At 40.3% G+C, this 27745-nt stretch overlaps 1 protein-coding gene across 2 annotated transcripts in view; it reads right to left on the reverse strand.

The window, feature by feature from the left end:
* Nucleotides 1-6618: 6618 nt before the first annotated feature.
* C2H5orf22 (chromosome 2 C5orf22 homolog) overlaps nt 6619-27745 on the reverse strand; it is a 45118-nt gene continuing 23991 nt past the window's right edge. The window contains exons 4-10 of one of the 2 annotated variants that reach the window (XM_075585903.1): nt 25307-25760; nt 21765-21827; nt 19005-19126; nt 14230-14296; nt 12492-12631; nt 8102-8169; nt 6619-7124 (exon numbers count right to left, since the gene is read on the reverse strand). In XM_075585903.1, the coding sequence (XP_075442018.1) occupies nt 7114-7124; nt 8102-8169; nt 12492-12631; nt 14230-14296; nt 19005-19126; nt 21765-21827; nt 25307-25760 (925 nt within the window). In that variant the 3' untranslated portion in view covers nt 6619-7113. The remainder of the gene's footprint in view (nt 7125-8101; nt 8170-12491; nt 12632-14229; nt 14297-19004; nt 19127-21764; nt 21828-25306; nt 25761-27745) is intronic. The other variant, XM_075585902.1, reaches the window with a different exon arrangement.

A 27745-nucleotide genomic window follows, 5' to 3' on the forward strand; every position in this document is an offset into this window, starting at 1 on the left:
GTGGCTTCTATGAATTCTTAGTGATGCCATTTGGGATGAAGAATGCTTCATCTACCTTCCAACGCCTGGTCAATAGGTTACTGAAAGGGATGCAGGGTTTCGCACGGGCATACCTGGATGACATCGCAGTGTTTAGCGGGACATGGAACAGTCACCTAGTTCATGTAGCAGCGGTGCAAAGTAGAATTAGGGAAGTAGGGCTCACCCTGAAACCCACAAAGTGTTTAGTAGGTATGGCGGAGGTTTTGTACTTAGGGCACAGGGTAGGCAGAGGGCACCTCAAGCCTGAACCAGCTAAGGTTGAGGCTATAGTGCTGTGGCCAGTCCCCCAAAACTAAGAAGCAGGTTATGGCTTTTTTAGGCACCGCTGGGTACTATAGGAAGTTTGTCCCACAGTATAGCGCCGTGGCTAAACCTTTGACAGATCTGACACAGAAGTAACTCCCAGTTTTGGTAGCCTGGTCTCCTGCCTGTGAAACAGCATTTCAGGCACTCAAGACAGCGCTGGCCAGCACATCCATCCTCGCAGCCCCTGACTACTCAAATAAGTTTTTGGTGCAGACTGATACCTCCAACTACGGTGTCGGTGCTGTACTCAGTCAAGTGGGGGAGGAGGGGGCAGAGCATCCTGTGGTGTACCTGAGCAGAAAGTTACTATGCAGGGAAGTGGCTTATGCCACCATTGAAAAAGAATGTTTGGCTATTGTGTGGGCTCTGAGAAAGCTGCAGCCCTATTTGTATGGCCCGACATTCACAGTGCACAGCCCCCTGAGTTGGCTACAAAGGGTGTCTGGGGTAAATGGCAAACTCCATCGTTGGAGTCTTGACCTGCAAGAATTTGACTTTTCCATCCAGCATAAGAAAGGCAGTGAACACGGCAATGCCGATGGACTTTCACGCCAGGACAGTCCGTGAGCCAGCAACCTCAAACGTGTCAGGCCAGTTAAACTGCTGGACGAGGCGGTCTTAACAAAGCCTTCATGTTAAGGAGGGAAGTGTAACAGCAAAGGGGTTAACCAGGCTCACTAATAAAGGTCCAGCCCACTTGGTTACCTCTGATCCGTGTGTTGAGGTCCTGAGTGTCAGCTCTTGGACCCAGATGTTCAAAATGCATTACTGTGACTGTGCAAATTATGCGACTTTAAAGATTTCTGTGTGTTTTGCCTTTCCTGGGATGCTGGGACCGGGAGATTTCTAGGCTGTAAGTTTCAGAGTGGGTTTGTCGGAGAAAGTCTTTACAGAATGTGTCTACTAAATGTATCGGGGTTATAGGATACCCCAGGAATTGGATCTGAGATTCTCAGATGCAGTCAAGCCCATTGCTCCGGGCAAACTCTGACTCTGAAAGCGCTATTACGACTCACCGTCAGGATTCCTGCTGCAGCATCTTTTAGACAAGGTAAACGGACATGAAGGGGTTAATGTATACCTGCGATCACCCACTGGGTCCCTAGTAGACAGAGGTGTCCCTAGTATAAAGAGTGCTACCCAGATACATGCCCACATACCCTGCACCCTGTATAGGGGTTCAGGGGGAACTCCAGCTAAGTGATAAAGCTGAGAGTGGTTCGTGTCTGTAAAAGTTATAAAAGTTATTTTTCTAAAGTGTGCCAAGTATGAGACTTGTGATGGTAGGTACTATATACACTCACTCAATCCCCGACACCAGAACCGAGACTTATATTTTTTACCACACAAGACAGGACACAGAATATTTTATTAAATGATTAAATTTAACAGGTATATGTAATGGTAACCTGTAAATGAACTGTGGGATATCCAAGTCATGGATTCCGAGCAGACCAGATGGCTACCAAGCTTGGTGCCTATGGGTCTGTGAGAAGTCAGGACTTGAAAGCCTCAGGGATGCCAAGGTGTTAGAATAGGAGGGGTACGGCAATTCTGCTCGAGTACCCACATCCTGGGCTAACAAAGGGCTATTCGGCCACCATTTGCCAGAACCCAGACTCTGTGGAGCCTGGACAGCGGGTGGGCTCAGTATGCAAAGAGGCAGAGATGCCTGGTTGGCGCATGCCCCTTTACAGATTGAAGTGCCCACCCGGCTTTACAATACTGCCAAATCGGTGATTGGCTGGCAGGGAAATTCTCACGCTCTGATAGGCTGTAGATGTTGGTGAAGGAGACACTGAAACCCATAAGGGGACTTTCAGCCAATCAGGGGCGCAGATTCAAAGCGCCAAACCAACAGCAGCAAATTCAAAGATGCTTTATGCTAAATAGACGCGAGCCGGCTTCAAGGATTTTAAACTCAGAAAAGTTTCTAAGTCCTGCATTTGAGAACGTAGCGGTCGCGGCTGGCATTGCATGCCGAAATCAGTTCCAGGACTTTGGTGAGTACCTACCGGTCAAGGAAAAGGGATCCTATAGAGGTCATTTTTGTGAATTTCATTTCGAGGATAGATTTATTCGTTAGCCCCGTTCCCAGTAAGTGTGTTAATCCTGTAAATTGTGTTACATTGTGTATATGTCTTTTTCTGAAATAAATTACAATTTATTTTACCTCCTTGCTTTGCTCAATCAATGATCCCGGTATAAAAAGGTGTTGATAAACCTGGTCTCTCGTGACAGCTGTTTGCTGATGTTAAAGCTTCTCTATTTCAATCTGAAACTCACCAGCCCTTTTATCCCATGTACCCAATTTTCCAACTCTGTCCATAAATTTCTGTGAATTGACTGTATAACCTCTGTTCTTTTAATGTAACTGTCACGTAGACCAGACCTAATTCACACCGAATATACTTGGCACTGATTGAACAGGACAAAATGATCAAATAAACTGAAGCAAATTCCCTTTCGGGCAAACACAACACTGTAACACAAATGACACTTGTAAAAAAACACTTACGGTAAAATAACAGGGAGAAGTATCCAAGAATAACACTGGCAAGCAATTCTCCCTTGCTGGATTAGAGTCACGAACCACCAACTACGAACAGCGAACACTCTACCACTGGGGTTGGGGCAACCCGCTTCTTTATAGGGTTTGAATTCCCATCACAAACAGGCAAGGAACCCCGGGAGGAAGCAGGAGTGCCCCCCCCCCCCCAGCAACACCAAATCTAGGGCTGAATGGCTGGGCATTGTCTAACCCATAGGAGGGGTTGATGGCAGATACTTAATGTTATCTGGCCCATCCTTCTGGCTCTGCAGCTTGATAGTCCTGAATATCTCCAGACACCTTGGCAACAAAGCCACTGGATGCCCTTTGAAGTCAGGGACTCCCAAAGCTCCCAGCTCATCCTCAATGCAACTTTATCTGCAGGAACCTCACCTGATTAAATCAGAGGCCCCTCCATACAAATGTAAGTCACATGCAAATCCCATTACAAGTCTGCTATCTGAGAAATTAGTACATACAGTCACATAATCCCCTGAACACTTTGCAGGGCTGACTCCCAAATTACATCACAGTGCTTACCCATAGATCACAAAACACTTTACCTCATTTGCCTGCTTAACTAGACTTGGGAATTGAATTCACAGGGAACAAAAGGGCTTTGGAATACACATACATAGTACATGATACATTAATCCTTTCTCTTCCCACACGAATTAGGGGTAACTAGCCAGGTATAACCCCTTTATTAAAGGCCAGATTACCCCTGATCGTCACAGTAACCATGTATTGTTATAACTCTATGCCCAGGACATACTTGAAAACGAGAGGTTACTCTCAATGTATTACTTCCTGGTAAAACATTTTTATAAATGAATAATCAAATAAGAAGGAAATTAAACAAATACCAGAACTCATAAAAGGTCAAATAAAATAATTCAATTTATTAACTCAAAATTATGGACACAGCAAATAAATTTCACATGTGACATTTTGTACTATGAATATCGTAGGATGCACCGTAATTACCATTTTAACCGCTACTATTGAATGTAGTGTCTGAGCATATTGATAAGTCAATAAGATCATTTTAACTTTAGAAATATATATCCATAAATATACATTTACAGTACAAATACAATGTGTATTTATTTGGAAATGGGTTGAACCTCCTTTAATTGTTCAATTCTGATCACCCACCCCAGGGAAAAATATGAAATAAACAATTATAGTCATCTCCCATAAAACTACAACTACTTTACTTATTCAATGTGACACGATAATCAAATAGTTTAAATAGTTGCATATTTCACCATTTTGATTGCATCAAGTTGCTTTTCATTTTGGGGTTAAGCTGCATGGCAAAACTCGCAGTTTAAAGAATAGGCCCCATACAGTCTAAATGTGGACAAGAGTACTTAAACATAGATATAGCAGGTCTTAAACTATGAATGGCAATTATATACATTCAGCCAAGTAGCTGCCCAAAACATTTTTTTTGTTCATTATTGGATAAAACAGCATTTTGTATACAGAGTTTGGTATATGAAGTAATCAGTGACCTAACTTTTTTATACATATACAAGACACTCAACACCAATAAAAAATATTCACTAAGTTATCAACCAGCTACTTCATTAGATTATTCTCTTATGACATCCTTAACAGAAATTCCAAAACCAATACAACATATTAAATTGAATACTGAATATTTGTTAATACAGGAGAAAAGTATTCAGATACATTATTGTAAATAATGCAGAGAGGTACAGATGTTCAGTTACTTTGGAACTTCATTTAAAAACATACAGAGATACATATTTCCACAGTACACCGAGTTATCCAATACTTGTAGCTTCAAAGAAATGTTAGTTAAAAAGTCAAAGTGCTCATTGAAATATTTCTCCCAGCAACACTCTCAAAAAACAAATTACTGGTTGGATGGGAGTTCAGTGCATTTGGCAAGACGGTAAACGTAACACTAGGCGTACAGTGACTCTTAGTAATTTTGCCACCTTGGAGACGTCATACCTTGTTGAGGAAATGTATTTTTAATGGCTAGGATAATGTAGCTTTCGAGAAGTCAGAATAATCTAGAGATCATCCTGCTGAACAAATATATAAGGCATTCATGAATGAAAGGCAAAGTGTGAGCTGCTCAGCCAAAAAAGAAACAAAGTTCAGGGAGCCAGTTTAAAATGTCCACAAAAAATATAGCGGCGAGGGAGTGAATGCCCTTAGAAGACCAATTACATTGTTACACATACTGTGCAGATGTAGCAAGACTTCCTGTCTCTGGAGCCACGACTGGAAATGTAAAAAGCCCCAGCCCCAGAGACATGTTAGTAAGGTGATGTGAAATAAGTATAACACAATTGGAAGCAGGTGGGTATGGGCCCCTCTGCCTCCAAATGTGTCCACCAGCGCTCTTACCTATCAATCTCTTTGTGTTTTTAAATAACACACAAAGGGAGAGAATAACTTACAAGGGATTTACACAGCAAAACATAAAAACAATTATTACAATCAATTAAAATAATTTATGATACTTAGTGTCCATGAAGTTTGCTTTTTGTGGTCCCAAATACAGGCCCATAGGGTAATATTGTCAGATTTATGGTAAATTAAAACGGTTATAAAAACTCACAGAATAAAAAATGGTATAAGCATCTCGGTGTAAATAACAACCGCAGGAACAGGGGTGTGTGGACGTTTTCCGCTTCTTGCGATGCGTTGATGCACAGCCCTCCTCGTTGTCCCGATCTGTAGCCGTTCAGCTTCCGCGTCAGCTGACTCGCGACGTCGGCGCGTGACGTCGATCGGGGGGTTGGATTATGGGCGGTCACCTGCTTCTTCTCCGAAGACGGAACTCCAAGATCCCTGCTCACTGTGTTCTCTTAGTGCCGAGTGCCAGCCACAGCAGCAACCTTTGCAATGTCCGCCCTACGCGTTTCAAGGACGCTTGTCCTCTTCCTCAGGGGCACGTTGCAAAGGTTGCTGCTGTGGCTGGCACTGAACGGCTACAGATCGGGACAACGAGGAGGGCTGTGCATCAACGCATCGCAAGAAGCGGAAAACGTCCACACACCCCTGTTCCTGCGGTTGTTATTTACACCGAGATGCTTATACCATTTTTTATTCTGTGAGTTTTTATAACCGTTTTAATTTACCATAAATCTGACAATATTACCCTATGGGCCTTGCGCTTTTTTCTTTTTTTCTTTCCCAGAGACATGTTACCCTAACAAGACCCCTCGTTAATCGTTTGGTGCCATGGCAGTCAGGTGACTGCATCTTAGCCTGGTGCTGGAAGCAATTAGCTTTGCTACCTCTGTACTCTAACAACTATATTTAGGTGCCAGATATCACCTACCCCAACATGTCTCGGTTTAATCTTTACCCACAACGAATCCACAGTGTACCAAATCTCTGCTCTTGATCACCCAGCCAGATTACTTTTTTACAATAACAGGTGACCATCCCAACAAGTCCAAGTTACTGTATGTGCATTCACATGTTCATCCAAAGTAACCAATTATCTCTAAAAACATGGTATGACTTTGGGGCACTAGGGAACTACTACTGCTCTTCGTGTTGTGGTAAAAACGTCTTTGAATTTAAAAAAAAAAGTGTATAGTTATACAGAGTACTCAATGGTTGTATACCAAAAGATCTTGAGATCTCAGACTTTCTGATCTATTCCTGATTAAGGCTGGTGTACAATGACTTTGTCAACTTAATAATTTCCAGTTTTGTTATACATACATACATACATACATACATACATACATACGAAAACAGATTATTGCTAAATATGTTTATTGATTTTAAAATACTGTATCCTTTAAAATTCACAATTAAAATATAGCAGCTACAGTATTATTCCTACTGAAGACACATTGGGCTATATTTAGTACTCCACAAGATAACTTCAGTGCTGGAAGACACCTTACAGCCTCATTCAAGTGAATGGGCCACATTTATTAAGCAGAGTTACTCCACACAACATGATCTGCATCAGAAGAGACTTTTCAGCACCATTCACTTGAATGGGCTGTAAAGGGCTATACACTGTATTTAGTAACCTGTGCTGAAAGGTGTCCTATGGAGCACAGCTTAGTATGCAAATCCAAGTCAGACAGAAGATGAGCCAGTGGAAAATTCTAAATGAACATCCAGTGTACCAAACAGGGAGCGAAGCACACCCAAAACCTTTTCTTGAATAAAATTAACTTGTTCAGAAGGGCAATAGTCATCTAGACTGGATCTAGAGGGAAAGATGAAAATAATTTAAAAAAAAAAGTGTTATGTTCTTTTATAAGATAAGCATGTGTAACGTCCCTATAATCTGAAACCTGTAACACAATATGCTAAATATATGGGATTTTGTCCCCTTAATAATGGCTTCCACCCACCTGTCCTCTCTCTCCCCCATTACATTGAGGCATTAACAAAGGTTGGATGCAATTTCCACTCTTAAAACATTACAGTAGACCAGCCATATGACGTTGCAAGAAAAATGCCAGATGCATAATATTCAGTGTAAACCGAACTGAAAGAAAAGGTTATATGCAAAAATGTCATGCAACACAATTAACTAAATTTTAGGGCAAGGAATCCTTTTTTAAATGATTTTTTATTCAAGGAAAAAAAAGAACACTTGCAACATTTGCATGCAGCTGTTTTGCCATATTTTTTTTTCTTTTTCCGTTAAACGTCACGTTTGTGTGGAAAAAAAAAATCCAGAAAACCCCATTGCATTTGTAAGGATTTTTGCCAAAGATCCACAAACTTTTTTTTTTGCATCATAATAAAGTAAACATTATTTTCATTTTAGGTGAATAATAATAATACCAACTTGGTTATTTTTCCGAGATAAAAACTCTACATCTTACTATTTGTTAAGTGAAAGCTTTGACTGTTATAAAAAAAGAAAGGATTCTTCAAAAACGAATGTTTTGACCACTGCCAACTCTCTTTTGAGGACTGTTTGGTTAATCAGAGTTGAACATTAAAGGATCATGCCAAGATATATATTGCCAGAGTATTGAAGTTGTGATCAACACAGACCTTCTTGTCTACTTTTTTTCTCTCATCTAGAAGGATCATATTTTTTGGAACAGCTTCTTAAAACAAATGTTGGCAAGTGTATTACTTTTTTTTTTTTTTTGTTGTTACTATGCTTCTCTGAACTCATTTGTCTTTTTATCTAATTATTTTTGAGCACATCATTATTATGCTTACGTTGACTTGGCATTGCACATCTCTGTAACCACTGAAGAGTTCCAGATTGAAGAGACCTGTGATTACAGCTGTCAGAAGGAAAAAGCATATTGCATTTACCCATTCAATAAGACTGTGTGCTAACCTCATATTGGGAAATTAAATATCTCCACTGATAAAAGAGAGCTTAAGAGAACAGCCACTCCAGGTCTAATGGTAGTACATTGAGTATGAGAAGGAGCGGCTCAGAGAAGGAAACCTGGTTCAATTCCCGGTGTCGGCTCCTTGTGACCTTGGGCAAGTCACTTTATCTCCCTGTGCCTCAGGCACCAAAAACATAGATTGTAAGCTCCACGAGGCAGGGACCTGTGCCTGCAAAATGTCTTTGTATGTGCAACTAGCAGCGCTATACAAGAACAGGCTATTATTATTACATTAGATCAGTTGGACCTCCATAAATTTGAATCTAAAATAGTGATACCGAGGTGGCATAATTCAAATATGATTTATGCCAACCAAGGTAAGAGAAATATTGGTGGCCACCACCTTGATAAAGTACCCTGTGCAAGCTGAAACATCGGCTGAAATAAAGAAATCACTGAATGAAGTCTGCTCTTCCCGTCTCAGCATCACTGTGTGTGATAGAGTAGGGACTGATACACACATTTCATAACTGGTCCGTATTAGATGTTTTTGTAATAGTTCTGCACACTAACCCCGCACCAGATTTTTTTTACTTGTGTTTTAATTTTTTTTCTTGATGTCTCTGTGATATGTAATAAATGCATTTTTTTGCATTATCCATCTGGACTTACCTGTCTTGTGCCACATTTTTAAAGATTTATTTCTTGACCTTGTGATTGGAGTTTTTTTGTTGTTGCTATTTCTATATTATTCCTGTGTCTTTTGTGAAGCAACCCCGTGCACATTTATATAATTGCTTACTATGGAGATGAATTTAGAATTATTTTTTTGGATTAGGGGTGGTTGTGTCCTTTACCATACATTTTAGTTTAGTTTGATTGTTGTGCACATATTTTTGTTTATTTGGATTGTTTAGGTTTTAAATAGGCATTTATCAAAGTGTCCCGGTTGCAAAAAAAAAAACCTGCACCAAATTTATCAAAATGTTTTTCTCTTCTGAAACAAATGTTCTTTTTTCTCTGACAAATCTAGCGAAGGACTTTTGCATCAGATTTGCAGCCCATGGGATTTTGCTAAATAACACCTTTGATATTTGCACATATGGAAGTTATGCCTTTTAGGTTTTTTATGTAGCTTAACCTGTGACGGTGAAGGGGTACCCAGGCCAATAAATAAAGGTATTATGCCTGGCTGGGTGCCCCTGGGCCATATTGGGGAGTTTGAAATGTCAGCTTTGCAACCCAGTTATGGCATGTGCACTGTATTTTAATAAAGTATGTGTGTGTTTTACTGTTCCAGGAGCATCAACCACGGAGATTCGCAGGGCATGAGTTTCAGGGATGATTTTACGGTAAAATGTTGACAGGTTGTGTCTGGGTAGAAGGCGGCCAGACTTGCTGGTTACCTCGAAACATGTACCCAGGAATCCTACCAGATTCCTGGAGACATGAAGACACAGACCACCGGACAAAATCCTCCCTAGGAAGCAGTTAGCGGCTCACCGCCAGATCTTCCTGCTTCAGCACAGACAAGAACAGTAAGCCCGGGTAGGGGGAAATCACATTCCAGGGTCCCCTGGTATATGCCCAAACTCCCAGAACCCGGTGCAGGGGTTCGGGGTATCTCCCACCAGGTATAAGGTGGCGAGAGGGAATTATTTTCTAAGTGATAGTGTAGAATGTTTTTCTTGTAAGATAAAGTGAGAAAATGTTTCTAAGTCCAGCGCTTAATGAATAAAAGCGGCTTTTTGCTAACTTCTGTTAGGAAGCTCTGAAACTTCCTGTGCGCATAGTTCAGGGAGAAACATATAAAACGAACATAACTCAATTTTTATAACGTTTCATAAAAATTGATTAATGAAAGTTCCCCTATATTGGTGTATTAAACATGATAGGCATATTTGGGCTTTCAATCAGAACACCGGAGACAGTGAAACACTCAATTGATTATATCACTCCACTTAGAAATGCGTGTAGTGAATCACTGTAGATGAGCTGAGAAATCTGCAGATCCGGACTTCTAAGGCACCCCCCGCTGGCTTGCTGCTGCAATGTCTATTGAGGTCCGGAGTTGAAAGCCTCAAAGCTCCTAAGGTGTAAGGTTGAGAGGGATCCCTCAAGTACCCCCATCCCAGTGTAAAGTCCGGGCAATTTGGCAAATGGCTGCCCAGCCCAGACTCACTGTCGCCAGGTAGAGGGGTTGGGTCTCATATGCGAAGAAGCAAAGGTGATAGGTTCGCACATGCCCTTAGCAGAATGAGAAGCCCCCTCTGCCAGGTGTCTGAAGTATTGGCAACTCCGGTATAGGTGGGAAAAGTTATTCCCACAGAGAGATTGGCTGCACTTATTAGGTATAGGGTCTGAACCCTATAAGAATTCCTGCAGCCCATCTGTAATCAGATTCATCAAGCTTTGTAAGATACCAATATTCCAAGTGTCATTACAGCAGCGGCAGATTTGAGAACGGACCAAGGCTTTCGTGAGTAATTCCTGCTCCTGGGAAATTACTCCTACAGACTTTACTTTTCAAGATTTCATTCTGGAAACAAATTATTTCGTTTGCCCCTGTCCCAGTAAGTGTATTTAGACTGTAATTGTGGAACATTGTGTGTATATCTTTTCATGAAATAAATTGCAATTTATTTTACCACCTTGCTTTGCTCAATCATATGATCCCGGTATAAATGTGTTAAGAGACCTGGTCTCCCGTGAAATAAACCTAAATACATTTGCAATGCATTTGTAACCTCAGGCATCAAAGAGGTTAAATAATGTCCAACCATACTATTGCAGTGTAGGAAAGTATATCTCCCATCCTTTTCCAACTGCATCACTAGCACTTATATACACAGATTTCTAGGAGTTATTGCTTAGTTGAATTGCTAGGGATGTTCAATGCAAAATTAACAAATGCACATTAAATTAATATCTCTGTACGCAATTCTGTAAGTATGGCGATAATGCCCAAAATAATATCTTAATGCAGCTATGAAGGATCGTTATAGTCCTGGCCACTTGCCTAATAGTGGAGCCTAATCAAGAAGAACCACTGCTGAGGTACGGAGATAGGAACAGGGTATGCGCTTGTTAACTAGCTCTGTCATGCCCCTGAAGAAGCTACAGTAACGAGCGAAACGTGTAGAACGTCATACCAGGAAGTGGTTGCTAGCATAAAATAGCAGCAGCAGGAGTTGGTATTACCGGCATGGCAACGGAAAGTTTAGTTATAGCTCACTGCAGTATCCTGTTCCTATGTCCCTACCTCAGCAGTGATTCTTATTGATTAGGTTCCACTACTAATAGGCAAGTGGCCAGGACTATACCGATCCTTCATACTGTCATTTGCCCTTAACGCAGTGTCTAGCAGCCATTTTGATTGTTCCATATACCGGACTGCATACTTTGCTCTTCACCAACTGTAGCTCCATTTTAGGTAAACTACCCCAGATGACACTACCTTATTTATAACACTTATGAATTACAGCATTATACCTAGTCTAGATTGGTACTGTTTCCCTGCACTTATAGCATACTTGCTTCACTATATGGGTTACAGCAGAATACCTTATTTAACCAGTACGATCAGGAATATATTAGACTGCATTCAGTAGACTTCTGTTGATCAACACAGCTTTAATAATTGCCACTTTGAGAATCTTTAGCCATACTAGGTATCGTTCTTTGCTAGTTATCAATTCTTCAGTTTCCCTTTTTGACCTATTTGTTGCACCCTGTGTTATATAACTAATTTTTGATATATAGATCTATGTGATGTTATTTTATTACCAATTAAAAGTTAAATTCCCAAAGCCCAGCCCACAACTAACGCAATCCTTTTTTGGACTGTGACCTTCAGCATAGATTATCCTTACCAAGTTTCTATTTTAACTAATCTTTGCGTAGGTAGCATCCTATTAGCCTGTATTTTAGGCCTATATGGGCAGATTCACCAACACATTTATATATTTACTGTTGAGCGGTGTATGTCACCACTCTTTGTTTACATCTGTACTTACACCGACAAAACAGGAGTAGTCAAAAGCTATGTAGCCTTTTTGCGGCAAGCTACTTTCCAAGAGAGGATCCCAGCCATGTAATGGTTACATTTTTACAGGGACTTATTGCCACTGTTTATGTCATCGCAGACTTATTACAAAATGAAGGTTGTAATCTACACTTGCAACTGTAAATGCGAATGAATATATTTCCCAAGCAGCAATGGTTCCATATTCCACCCTGCATTTAACATGACAGCTTCAGAGCGTTACCTAGCAAGGGTGACAAGAGTCGGCTTTGGCAGGTCCTTCAACAGTTGTTTCATGGACTGTAAAAGACCCTCTATCTCCATCTCTGAGCTGACGTGATGTGGAAGTTCAGCATAATCACATGTAAGACCAGCTTGGTGGATCTGCAAAAAAAAAAACAAACCTATTAATGTTACGGAATAGCCGATAAAGAATAAAAGGGTGCAATATGTGGAATAAATCTGTGTATTTAGTGTACTGTTGTCAAACTAAGAGTATGTTTTATTGAATAACCAACCAGATATGTCTATCTCCCTGTGACTATGGTAGCAAAAATTAGATGGCCATGTCTGCAGGGAAGGGACTCATTGTGCCTGCAATATTTTACGTACAGTACTGCATACATTGTCAAGCCAATATCAGAAAAGACACATACATATTTTTTCCCCCCTCTGGAAGTAATTATGAATTTCAACTTGAGGAATTATGTAACTGGGATACCGCACTAAAATTAAATCCAATCTAACATAATAGTTAACAAAGACAACACTGGTATACCAAGGATTCCAAAAAACCATCATATAGCCTTGTTCTTTATCCATACAAAGACTTTGAGTATTGTGTAGGTTAGGTGTATGAAGTAAAAAAGGTGCGCATTGTAAAGGCGACTATCAAAAATATGGATTAAAAGACTACTCAGCTGTGTGTCTAAGGCAACGGAAGCCCCCTCACTGCTCTCGCCACTATGTGGATCTATTGGGGGAGAGAGCAGTTTATGTGGTGTATCTGGAAACAAATAATAGTATTCTCTTATATAGCACTGATCGTATATGCAGCGTGGTACATAGAATTATGCCGGCACAATTAGGTCGTGTTTCGTAGAGCTTACAAAGTGTAAGGAATCTGGGAACACATCCTCTGCGGCGTGTTCCCTCCTTACCTGCTGCAGCGCGCCTCCCCGCTCTGATTACAGAATGTGCGCGCAACCGCAGCTTTTCACACGGTGCCACAGAGTTTGGCTCTGCCTCCGGTCGCTCGTCTGTCACGCGCAACGTCGTGCACCGCTCCCCAGCTGCGTGGCAAGTACTCCTAATTGGCCACGTCTCCTACAACCTATCCCTGCCTCCACAGAGGCCGTGCCTCCGCTACGCCCCCTGCCCCATTGGTTCCTGTTTACTTTAAAAGACTTTCACTTCTGTCTTGCTGAGCATAACCTGTGTAGCCTTGTGTTCCTGCGTTTGCTGTGCCTTGCCGCTGTGTTTCGCTCTGTTTCTTTCTCGTGCGTCGACCCGGCTAGACTATACGACCCTCTCTGGATAAAGCCCCCGGCTTGACTATTGGACCCTCTCTGGTAAACGACCTCGGCTTGCCCCAGACTACCCGCACCTCTCCAACCCCCTGACCACGGCTTCACGGACACCGATCATCCCACTGGCTCCGCCTCCGGACTCCGGCAAGTATCTGAACTAACCCGATTTCTCCAACCCAGACCTGGCTATGCTGACTATCCACTCTCCAGGTCTCTCCACTCTCCACTGCGCAGTCCTGTACTTTCCCACCTCAGTAACGGGGTCCCGCCTTGTTCGTGGTGAGCGCAAGCGTTACACAATGCAATGTTGGTGCCCGACGTACAGGATATAAAATGAAACAGGAATTCAGACCCAGTTCACCCTCTTCAAATGCAAAAAAAAAATTAAAAAAAGATCGTTGTACAGTACAAAAACAATAAATCAAGAAAATGGATTTAAAAAGGAGAAAATACCATTTCATAGTCTGGTGCTTCCATCCGGGTTTTCAAGCTATGCACAAGCTGGACAAGAGAACTCATTCTGCAAAGCAAACAAACAATGTCCAGGAATAACTTCCCACGTCCATGCAACAAATAAAAACATATCAATGGAAGGCCTATTTCCACCATATATCATGTTCAAGATACAATGAGTAATATAATCTCATTTAAATCAGATGATATGAATTATAATTTATAAGGAGAATATTGATATGATATAATTATGTATAGGCACATATTTATACTGGAGATTAGCTATGCATCATATTTCTACTACCTGCTCTGTATGTTTACCACTGGACACAAGCTTAACACTATAAATGTGTGTTTTCAATCAGCTGCATTACATTGCGAAAAAAAATACTTGATAACATTTTATAAAATAAATATGAACAAAATGGTTGGTCATAGAACAGGTAACCATAAAATATGTCTTTCTACTCTGGCACAGTAACTTGTGTCAACACAAGTTCATCAGATTTCTCGGAGGTCGCAAGGTCGATAAAAATAGAATGGCTGGTACTTTTTCTATTTAATTTCGGGTAAGTAGGCCAACATGCTCTAGACTTACTCTCCCGACGAAGCTGTGTGTGAAACACGGAAGTTACATAGTTACATAGTAGATGAGGTTGAAAATAGACTTCCGTCCATCAAGTTCAACCTATGCTAAATTTAGACAACAGATACTTTATCCTATATCTATACTTATTGATCCAGAGGAAGGCAAACAAAAAATCCCATTAAGGGGAAAAATTAATTCCTTCCTGACTCCAAGAATTGGCAATCGGATTAATCCCTGGATCAACATCCTTCCCATGTATACTTATTTGGTATATCCCTGTATACCTTTCCCATCTAAAAAGATGTCCAACCTTTTTTTTGAACAAATCTATTGTATCTGCCATCACAGTCTCCATGGGTAATGAATTCCACATTTTAACTGCCCTTACTGTAAAGAACCCTTTCCTTAGTTGCTGGTGAAATTTCCTTTCCTCCAACCTTAAGGGATGGCCCCGAGTCCTTTGTACTGCCCGTGGGATGAATAGTTCTTTTGAAAGCTCCTTGTATTGTCCCTGAATATATTTGTATATAGTTATCATATCCCCTCTTAGACGCCTCTTTTCTAATGTAAATAAATCTAATTTAGCTAGCCTCTCCTCATAAGTTAGAATGCCCACCCCCTTTATTAATTTGGTGGCTCTTCTCTGCACTCTCTCTAGTTCCATAATGATTCTTAGGATTGGTGCCCAAAATTGTACTCCATATTCAAGGTGTGGTCTTACTAATGCTTTGTAAAGGGGCATAATTATGTTTACTTCCCTTCCATCCATTGCCCGTTTGATGCAAGATAAGATCTTGTTTGCCTTTGCAGCTACTGCATGACATTGGGCACTATTGCTAAACCTGCTGTCTACGAGCACTCCTAAATCCTTCTCCATCAAGGATTCCCCCAATATATCTCCATTTAATTTGTAAGTCTCCTTTTTATTCTTGTATCCCAAATGCATAACCTTACATTTATCTGTATTAAACCTCATCTGCCATTTACCTGCCCACGTTTCCAGTCTCTCCAAGTCCTTCTGAAGAGAAATTACATCCTGCTCTGATTCTATTACCTTACACAATTTAGTATCATCAGCAAAGATGGAGACTTTGCTCTCGATCCCAACCTCAAGGTCATTAATAAACAAGTTAAAAAGCAGGGGTCCCAGTACCGATCCCTGAGGTTGCCACGCGTTGAGAGAAGATCACCCTGCTCTATTGGCTGCCGCAGCATCTGAGGTCAGGAGCCGTCACGTGGAGCTCCCAGATGGAGGGGATGGTACCCGGAAGTACTGTGCACGCGCTGACCGGAGGAACCGCCGAGCGAAGCGTACCCTACGGTCCTGTAGCGTCACGTTTGGATACATACCCTCTGCCAGAACGCTGCCTGCCTGCCTTATGCCCTAATACAGGGCTCTCTTGTGAGTTTCCGCTGCTGCGGATTCTGTACATCTTAATATATTATTGTTTTGCCCACATTCTTATTCTGAGTGGTTTCTGTTATTGTGGTTTTTATTTGCATTAACTGCTGAGGGTGTATGTATCATTATCCAACAGTGATTTGTTTACCCCCATTTCCTGATTGGCATTTTACATCATTTCTGTAACTGCAGTGATTGAGTGTCCTTTTCCTTCAACCACTGTATGTCAATGTGAGTGTTCTCAATATTATTTGGTCATCTGCTGATTATTACCAGTAATTCAGGCAGTTATAGGTCGTGTAGATGTGCTTTCCTCACAGGGTTGCACTATTATTGTGTGTTTTGTTTTTTATATTTCCACTGGTGAATTGCGCTCCCTGACTTCTCTCCCCCACTCTAGACTTACTCCCCTGATAAATACGAGGAGAGGTGTGGTCACGGGTTAAAGTTACTGCATTATCCTGCTTCTTACCATAAGGAATGGGCGTATGGTGTCTCCCCACATGCAGATATGCAAAGATTGGATTAAAAAAAAAAAAAGATATATAGCACAAAATGGCTCTGCTTTTTACCTTTCCAAGCCAATTTTAATCAAAAATTGTGTTTGGTGTATACCAAACCAAAACACTGCATGAAAACCACATACAAAAAATCTTATATTAACTTGTGTTAAATATTTGAATGAATAAAGGCAGTTCAATGGGAAAGATGTGAAGCATCAAACTCGGTGAATATTGATGTTATTAATAATATAAGATCTTATTCATAATATGTTCTCAAAATTCATGGATGTTGTTCAAAGTATAGATGTGAGACTAATCATGATGTTCATTACATAATGTGTATTCTATTATTATGAATGAACATAAATGTATAATCCCATGTACAAATTCTCCAAAGTTTGGACAATATATTTCCAACGATAATGGACCCTATAAATATCAACCCATATATATTAATTTATAGTTTTGAACCAGTCAACACTAATAGTTAATAGCACACAAAAAGTATACAAGGGATATACACCAACATACATTGTCGTATTGATGCAAGAGTTCATCATTATAGAAACTGCATACATTGTAAGTCCACACACACACACACGCACACGCACACGCACGCACACACACGCACACGCACACGCACGCACACGCACACACACTAATTTTAACAACCATGGAATAATACATTGTTGAACTTGGAACTTCTAAAGGCTTATTCTTGTTTACATTTGAAATGTATGGGATCTTAAATTACTGCGGACTCAACGAAGCAACTGCAAATGAATGATACAAGAGTTACTATGAGAAGAATTTCAAAGTATAATGATTATACTTCAATAATGTAAATACTAAATAATTCATAATTATGTAACTACTAATAGGATTGACACAGTGAACCAAAAAGTAAGAGGAAAAACGAAAAGGGGAAAGAGGGAGGACAATGGAGAAAGGGGAAGGAATAGAAAATAATATTAATAATAAAAAGGGAAAAGAACACATGAAGGAACACATTAAAGGAAATGGTGCAACTCCCAGTCTGTGTTAATGCCATTAGGTGAGATATATAGGTTGATGGATATTTATAGGATCCATTATCGTTGGAAATATATTGTCCTATACATAGGATTATACATTAATAATAATAATAATATATATATTTTATTATACATTTATAATATATCAAATGGAAATATTACTGTATGCTCATTTGAACGTCTTACCTGCTTTTCACCATTATCACGCAGCACTTCTACTGCAGCAAGGGATTCTGGGAAATGACATGCAAATGAGGACTCAGTGCCACCTTTTACTTCAAAACTATTTAACATGGTCCCCTGTAAGCTTAAGCTTGCTGCATTTCACAGCTTTGAGCACAGCCAGTAAACCCACCCACAGACAGCATGCAAATGAGCATACAGTAATATTTCCATTTGCTATATGCTTTATACTGTGGAGGGTTTTTGTCACTTTTTTTACCCACCATAACGTGTGTGTGTGTGTGTGTGTTTACACACACACACACACACACACACACACACACACACACACACACACACACACACACACACACACACACACACACACACACACACACACTGATCTAAATCAATGGAGAGATTTGTTAAAATAGTATCCACATGACTATTTATGATAAGTACACTTTATAAACAATATATGTATAATAGTGATGAAATCAATAATATTAATCATGTGTGTACATAAGGATTTTTAACTTGAGAGATTGCATTCATGCTTTTCTTTACATGAACTAAGCTTTTCTCCCAGATTTTAATGCATTATCTAGCCATCCTTTGTTATTTGTACTTTGGTTACAATGTGTACAGTATGTTGACATTCTAAATTGCAGCCTTTTTGTGCAGACTCAGTGTCCGCACTCAAACACCCGCAATTAGGGATTTTGTATTCATTATGTATCACCTGTGCTGCGGCATGGAGATTGGTTTAGGGGATGCTGATTGCGGACGCGGAAGTGCTACATAACAGGGAATGGACGACAAGAGTCCTCTATCTCTTTGACAAAGCGCCATCCTGGGCGAAACGCGTTAGAGTGTTTTTATCCGACTTATGTGCCAATAAAAATATTTTTTACAGTTCTAATTGCCTACCCTTGGTGAGTTCCTTTGTCGGTTGTGCACCGTCACCTACTTCCACAAGCCAGTTTTAAACCGGTTTCCTTACAAACGTTTGGTCAATTCTGGCCTACTAGTGGTGAGATAGATCTTTAAGTTGTAGACTGATTGATGCTTCCTAACATCCATACCCAGGATTAGAAGCCCATCTTTGTAATGTCTCCTCGCCATCATCCTCACAGAGATCAGCAAAAGCGGCTTCCAAGTCTTCAAGCTGACGGACGCGATTCTCTACGCAATCCACAAGTGCCTCCTGTGAACATTTAGAGCAGCAAATGGTTTTCAGGTTCCACTCTATTGTCAGTGATTCAACGGTAGCATTTTGCAAATTATAGTATTATACAAGTGCATTTTCCCTCACAAAACAGTCAATGATATTTTCAAGATGTGAAAATCCCATAACAAGCAATTTATAACTATGTCCATTTGTATGGATGGCTGTGAAGTTATTAAATGCACCCTTCAGCTATTGCCCCTGCTATGAAGCAATTTTCCTGTTGCTCGGGAAGATTTAGGCCTTTGTTATTTTGCACAGTATATTGAATAGGAATCTACGGGCCAAGTGTTCTGATAAGTGGATATGGTCTTTTATGGGGGGGGGGGGGGAGGAGGGAAATGCTTAAATTGGTAAAGGGGATATTAAATAGGTTGCTAAATGTGACTGCAACTTTAAAAGTTAACCAGTAAGTAACCCAAAGGCCTATTGCAAACATTTTTTTGTTGGATATATTTTGATGCATCATTTTAAACGGGTCATTTTCTAATTTGAGTGGTTGTCTGCCTTAGGCTTGTTCTATAGTTGGCGTGCGAACGCTCGTGCACGTGACGCACACTTTTCGTGTGCACGGTTCATGCTGCTGTGAGCGACAGGTTTGGAAGCTTCACTGTGTGTGTGTGTGTGTGTGTGTGTGTAAAAAAAAAAAATCAATACAAAAGCAATAGTTCACTATTTCTGTCATCGCAGAGCAGAGTGCCCCCCATGTTTTTTCAGATTGGGGTATGCATGTCTGTAAAAGCCAGGGTGCACAGCACACCCAATCACAAAACTAGTTCCAGCAGCCCTGTGTATATAGATTCAGATTGGAGGCTCCAAGCTGCTTATCAAGTATATGAGTAGCACTTTATTGCTTAACTGAACCCCTAGAAGCAAGATCATGGTGCAAAACACAGCTCATACTACAGCTAAACTGAAAAGGAAGTGCAGAGTGAGGGGGACACGTCTGGAGGATGTATGTGAAATACTGGACACTCAGCAGCCATAAGAGCTGAAATCAGGGAACCCCCCCGTGTCGGGGCCAGAGACAGTATTTAGCATATAGAAGCACAGAGTGTTTTGATGCCAATCATTTCCCTTGTAAAATTGGTGCAGCCCCCGTTTCTTCTATAGCTCTGCAGTGTACACAGCACTGTTCACAGTATCATTCAGGCACCAGTCCCTGCACTGCACTTTACATCTTACAATCAAATTTTGGGATAACTATAGATAGAAACCTCGCTCGAAAACCCCTTGTTGGTTAGGGCGTGCTGCCTAGGGAGTGGATATATGGACAGATAATGAGTGTATCTAGAGAGGTACACAAAATAGAATCCCTTTGTAGGCGCACCGCAGACCGTTATAGAATAAATGTGGTCAGGGGAAAAAAATGTGTTTAACAAAATAATAAATATTCTAATCAAATTTGTGATTGTGTAATAAAAATAGCTAATATTAAAAATCTAGTATTTACTATATTAAAAGACACTAGTTATGTCACAACGGTAGGTCCAGAGGAACTACTCTGGGCCCATCAGCAGATGTAGCTAATGTTAATTCACTGTGATGCCTTAGATGTTAAGCATATATCAGATGTATATCAAGGTATGTCCTGAAGTGGTAAATACTAGTTTTTTAATATTTGCTATTTTTATTACACAATCACAAATTTGATTAAAATATTTATTATTTTGTTAAACACATTTTTTTCCCCTGACCACATTTATTCTATAACGGTCTGCGGTGCGCCTACAAAGGGATTCTATTTTGTGTACCTCTCTAGATACACTCATTATCTATCCAATCAAATTTTGGGGCCTGAAAAGGCAATGTAGCATGCAAGGAGCCAATGCATGGGTTTACCCACTTCAAAGGTATGCCTCCCTTAAAATGTTTCATTCCCTGGCAGAAAGTATGGGTTTTAGTGATACAATGCTGTCTGCATGCAATGCAAGGCGTCTCTGGCATTGGTAGCTTTTCAGCAGGGAAGGGGTTAAATAGGTAAGGCTCTACAGTAGTTAAGCACTAGGTAGGACACGTTGTGAGAATACATTATTTATTAAAATTGTGCAACTTTGATAATATATATATATATAATATATATATATATATATATATATATATATATATATATATATATATATATATATATATATATATATATACACACACATATACACATACATACATACACATTGCAGCCTCAGAGCGGTGCGAAAACTTACTTTTCACAGTCTTCCCCGCTATCGCCCGGCTCCATGCTCACTGCCGTGCACGCGCAGCCCGAGCATACCATGGCTGGCTAACCACAACCAACTTTAACTGCTGCGCACGGCACAGCACGCGCGCCCACTATAGAACGGGCCTTAAACATTTAATTATCTTAACTAACGCGGAGGTAATGCATTTGTTATCTAAATCAATGAGATGTTGTCTAAAAATACTTCCCAAAATGAAAAGTGAATAAAAAATACAAGAATGCTGGTAGAAATATCTGGCAGCCTGTTCAGTTCAGCAGGGTGTAATGCTAACTCAGGGTATAAAGGGCAGAAGCATCTGCTCTACTTAGCGCTTTGCTTATTTGCACAGCAATCGTGTGTAGTGTGTGCAACTGTGGTACAAAAACACGACGCTATACCTCTAATGAGTCAGGACTTGGCCTCTTGAAGCTGTACAGTTCCGTTAATATTTTGTATTCATCCTGAAAAAAAATTCACGTAAAAGTAAAACCAATAAAATGTAACAGTGATAAAGAACGGACTAATTTAATCAAGACACCTCAACTACTAAAGAGATTAATAAAACAAGTCTGGAATCTGAAATACTGAAAAAGGATGTTAAAAATTAAGGACTATGGCAGATAGTCCTTGTGAAATGTTCACCATTTGATCATGCCAGCAGAGCTATAATATTTCTCATTTTTATAAATGCATTGTTATGTCGATTCCATATGTGTCCCACAAACACTAATGACGAACCACATTTCTTTGAGAAATAAAGTCTTTGTCAGATTGAAAAGCAATAAGTAACAGTGATAATACAGGATAATTTCTCTCTTACAAAATACATGCTTAAAATGTGCTAGGGATTCCAAGGAAATCCTTGCTAAGCTATTCGAGGTACGTGAAATATAAATAGCTGTAGTAGGGTGTATATGTTAGATATATCAAATTGAACAAGGCACTTTCAGGTAACTTGGAAAAGATAAAGTGATTTATTTAATACATCATATAAATCTTTATCTTTTCAAAGTTACCACAGAGTGATTAGTTCAATTTGCTCTGATTATGAATCTATACTTGTGCATCCATTGGTGGATGGATGATGAAGGGAGAGGAGAGGGGATGATGATATATACAGTAGGGCCCCGCTTCTCAGCGATCCGCCAAAACGGCGGTACTGAGAAGAGGGCCGCCATGTCCGCGCATGTGCAGAAGGGGGAACAGCCAAATTTGCACATGCGCAGGAGGACTGCCGAGTCTGCGCATGCGCAGAAGGGGTAGGAGACACGGGAAATCACCGGTGGACTTAGCAAATGCTATCTTCCGCTTTTCGGCGGCACCTTGGAACAGAACCCGCCGTATGAGCGGGGTCCTACTGTATACAATCTTGCTTAGTCCTTGATGATCCACTGCTGGATTAAGGCCTCCCCAATGATCTTCCAGGTACTGTCATTGCAAATGTCTGTTCTCCAGGTTGCTCCAACAATTTTTCTGATTTCAAATTCCCATCTTACTTTTGGTCATCTTGGTCTTTTGATCCCTTGGAACCAGTGTAATTATGGATCATCATTGGACAAAGTACCATTTTTGTTGAATGATTTTCATTTCTTCTTGCTATATATTGGGCCCATTGCCATTTTAATTTCTACCCCTGCACAATGCGACAGACATTTTTTTGCTTTTTAACTTTTCATTGCTATTTCTGTTTCTCTGGGTATGAAGACTTTTCCTACCTCTATTACCCCATACCTTGTCCCAGTAAAGCTGCATACAGTGGCGGGATCTTGCTTAGGTCCTTATACGGAGTGCAGCTGCAGTACTACAATTTCCAGGACACACATCTCTTCCGACGGACCATGTACCGCCTCTCCCCCCCGATCCACATACAGTTAGTAAAGCTATTCATTATGTACCCCTGGAGTGCAAGACGGCACCTTTCTACATTTCAATGATGAACCATCATTGGACAAAGTACCATATTTGTTCAATGATTGTCATTTCTTCTTGCTATATATCTGGCCCATTGCCATTTTAATTTCTTCCCCTGCACAATGTGACAGACGTTTGTTTGCTTTTTAACGGATTCATTCTTATTTCTGTTTCTTTGGGTATGAAGAGACCGCTTTTGTTTTACGGGGATTCTTGGTATCCTCTGTCTTCATCCAGAATGCTGTGAAGACCAAGAACAATACGGCCTCTGGAGAATGATGGCCATTGCATTTTGGCGTCTTCCCTATTTGGGGGGGAAACGCTTCATTTTCATGCTGGCAAGCACCTTTCCCAATTTAGTCGGCTATATTGATCAAGCTTTAATAGTATGGTTGGACACTATATGTACAGAAACATTTCTTTGAGTCCTTAAATAATAATAATAAGAATATTAAAAGAAAAGAACAAAAAGGAAATCTGGTGTGTTAAAGTTAAATATTAGCTAGTGGGGAGAGAGGCGGGGAGAGAGATGGGAGTGGCCCTGCTCAGCAACTTACATAAAAGGATAGAAACTCAAAGTGGTGCTATCAGGGCTAGATAGTGGACATATGAGAAACAGAGAAAAGATTCCCTATAGATGCACTCACTAATAAGGACAATGCAAAATAATAAAATTTTATTGATGATAGAAAACAAACTGATAAAACCTTAAATATAGCCCCAGACTTTGGCTTTGGACAAGGTCAGGCAGATGGCATTCGGAGGAGGCGTGCGGAGGAGACAGATCAATATAAATTTTGGTGTTGAGGAGAGCGGAGGGCCGGTCACGTGAGCGGTTCGCCCAATGAGGGCGAACCAGCTCCGTGATGTCACGGGCCCGCCCCCAGATACACCCCCGACGGCGCGCGCGCACTAAGGGCAGGGAAAGTCAGCCTCCGCGCCTCCACATGGCTGCAGTCTCTATGGACTCAGCCTTAGACAGCCAGAGGATATAATATCCAATGATAGGGAAATATTGGAGCAAGTGCTATTCCTCCTAAATAACCCTGTACCCAAAATAGTACTATGGTGGAATTCTGCTTGTGTCATGCGTGAGTTAGACACAGGTGTATATATGGTAAATACACTAAATGACCAAAAGATCTGAGCTAGAAAAATCAATATAGTCCAACAGTGCAGGAGATACTCTAACTCACGCATGACACGAGCAGAATTTCACCATAGTACTATTTTGGGTACAGGGTTATTTAAGAGGAATAGTACTTGCTCCAATATTTCCCCATCATTGGATATTATATCCTCTGGCTGTCTAAGTCTGGCGCTATATTTGAGGTTTTATCAGTTTATGTTTTCTATCATCAATAAAATGTTATTATTTTGCATTATCCTTATTAGTGAGTGCATCTATAGGGAATCTTTTCTCTGTTTCTCAAAGTTAAATATTAACCTTTACCATTTGTTTCCATTGAACTCCTGGTAACCTCTTCTACCACCCAGTTTTTTTTACAGAACACAGGCAGAAAACTCATGCTGTAAACTGACATGATCTTGTAGAAAAAACAGTTGGTCCCCGCTTTTGTTTGCTGTGCTCTTCCGGTTCCCACATCCACGTGGAGCAAGAGGAACTGTTTTTTCTATTCATCACCAGTGGAGATGCACGCTAGAGGAGTCCTGAATAGTCACAGACTATGAGTACTACAAACATTCTTATCAATACCAATGCCATTGTGCTATCTATATGTGAGAATTACTCCTTACTGCCGTTCACTTGAGATTTAGGGACACAGTGCCACCTGTGATAACCATCAAGATACATGGATCTATCATTTGGCAGATCCACATCACTGTGACTAATTGGACATTCATTTTATCATTGAAGTTTCACTGATTATATATGAATATAGGTTTGGTAATGGTGGTTTGAGCTCTGGAGGAGACTCAGCAGTCTCTTTTTCAACATTTGACTTATGATCTTGATTGGATTCATAGCTCTGTATACAGGCTTGTTTTTCTATATTACGGTACATACCTGGGAATACATTTCTTTAAAAGGATTCTTGACTGAAAAGAAATCTAGATCTATATCCAGAACATAAGCATCCCCTTCCACTAGGACTTGAAGAATGTATTTGGCTAGCTTTGTATTTTGTGAAGATAAAGTGCTTGCATCGGTGCACGTTTCCATGCTGTCTTTGGAAGAAATTCCTTTCCTTAAGCCTCCCTCTACACCCTCGCAAATGGGATAGGCAATTCCCTTGGAAGAAGCACATTGAAATGTAGAGGTAGGACCTGCTGCTGCTTCTTCACTTTGCGCAAGCTTTAGTTTTTTAGTAGCAGATTCGCCTAGATCAGTGTCTGTCCAGGCTGGTTCTCTCACAGGATTCAGCTGAATAACTTCCAGGTGGAGAGACTTGGGATTTTCAAGCTGCTCTTCAGGGACATAGAGACCGTCACTTAGAAAGTAGTCGTCTGTGCTTGTGACCCTGAATGTAACGACAGTAAAAACATATCGAATCACTCTATGCAAGGTCACTGGTTCTCAGTTTGGCTTCATCTTATGGAGATCACAATCACTACAATGAACTCACATGTAGCAATTGTTACACAACTCATTGAGGGCAGTAAAATATGCCAGTGCAAGTTCTAGACCAGTGGTTTCCAACCTCTTTTTGGTTAAGAAACCCCAAGTGAAGTTCTGAGGAGCCCCCAACCATCTCTAATAGCAACTCTAATCAGATGCATTGTAAATTCTTCTGTATTTGATACAATTTTCAAATGACCAGAAAATTGCAGGGAACCCTTTAGAGATGACCAGGGAACCCATGGGTCCCTAGGAACCCAGGTAACCCCCCCCCCTTCCCACTCATCTAGACAGTTTATTGGAGAATACATATATACATACACACACAATATGTTTCTCTTTCCATAAGTATGAGTCATTTAGTTCAATCTTGTGGCCAAAACATTTTAAGCTAATAACCATATCAAGGTAGACTTTGTCAGCAGGTTCTTATACTACCAATTGCATACTGTGCATTTTGTATTTCCTCCATTGCATAGAGAAAATTTGAGATAAAACAATGGGTCAATCATATGGTGTGTGTGAGAAGCATGTGTTGACCAAGGGGCTTCAAATCTATGGCCACTATATCTGCTATGTGTGAACTACAGAGCAGTTAAAGAAAAATAATAATAATAATAAAAAAAACAGAAGTGCCATAAGAAATAGTGAGAGAAAAAAAAATCCAAATAAGTGCAAAAAATATAATAAAAAATAAAAGGATATTCTTCCCAAGCTTAATGCTACAGCAAAGGTCATCTCCACCTTTCTCCTGGGGACACAATCTCTCAATGACTACAATTACCTCTGTATACCTGGACCCGCTGATAAAATAGGGATGGGAGGGGTGAGCTTAAACTAAGAGGGGCTACACTCCTAACAATTTAGAATAAGACATACACAATCTTAACAAGCTCAAAACTCAGACCAACAGCATTACGTTTCTATATATTTAATAGAGACACAAACACAGAGAGACACACAGTAACAGACACACACAGACAGACAGGCACATACTTTCTCTGGGGAATGGGGATTAAGCCAGATCAGTTGGGAGTAGGACAAAAATGGTCCAGTGCCTGGGTGCTCTGCGGCCTGTCCAAAAACAACAAAGCTTGTGACGAGACAACCTGTCTCCTCTTGACTGAAAGAGCCTTGTGAGGGATGATTGACCCGGTTCTTGTCCTACCCCCAACCGAGTGAGGCTTAATACCCATTCATTTGGCATAGGGGGGGGGGGGGAGATGAACAAAGAAATTATGTTAAATATCTTAATCTTTAGAATGTGCCATCCACAATTTCTTGTAATGCACATAAAACATTTAAGAGATGTGCGGTTTACAAAGGTCTCAGAAAGAAATGAGATTAGCATCTTAAAAAAACATTTCATCATCACTTTAAATAAATACAATACACTTATTTTAATAAGTTTAAAAGGTACCATCAGTCTTTTTAATTTTAGTCTATGCATTTCATCATTAGTATGGGATCAAAGCTTCCATCTGAACCACGACATATGAGAAAACAACAATCGTGTTTTGAGAAACAGGAGTAGCCGTGACACTTATTTTCATTTGTGAAAGAGTTACCTTTTTGTATTAGCACCAGATTTGCTTTTTTAATGAAATATGCTTGGCAACACACTATACTGTATATATTATGAATGCTCAAATGCATACAACGTTTACAGGTGCTTCCCTCATGTGGTTGAACGGGTCAATACATCTGATGAACACCAAGCTTGTAATATCCATGCACTTATCCCTCATCAACAAATGTATTTCAACTGTGGTTGTCTACCAACACAAATAACTACCTAACTAGAGGTTATTCTTGTGAGCAAAGGCTAAACAAGGGTAAGAATATAGTTGAGGCACATTTGAATGTCATTGTGAAATGGAAGAACAA

The sequence above is a fragment of the Ascaphus truei genome, chromosome 2 (genome assembly GCF_040206685.1).
Source record: "Ascaphus truei isolate aAscTru1 chromosome 2, aAscTru1.hap1, whole genome shotgun sequence".
Taxonomy (NCBI): domain Eukaryota; kingdom Metazoa; phylum Chordata; class Amphibia; order Anura; family Ascaphidae; genus Ascaphus; species Ascaphus truei.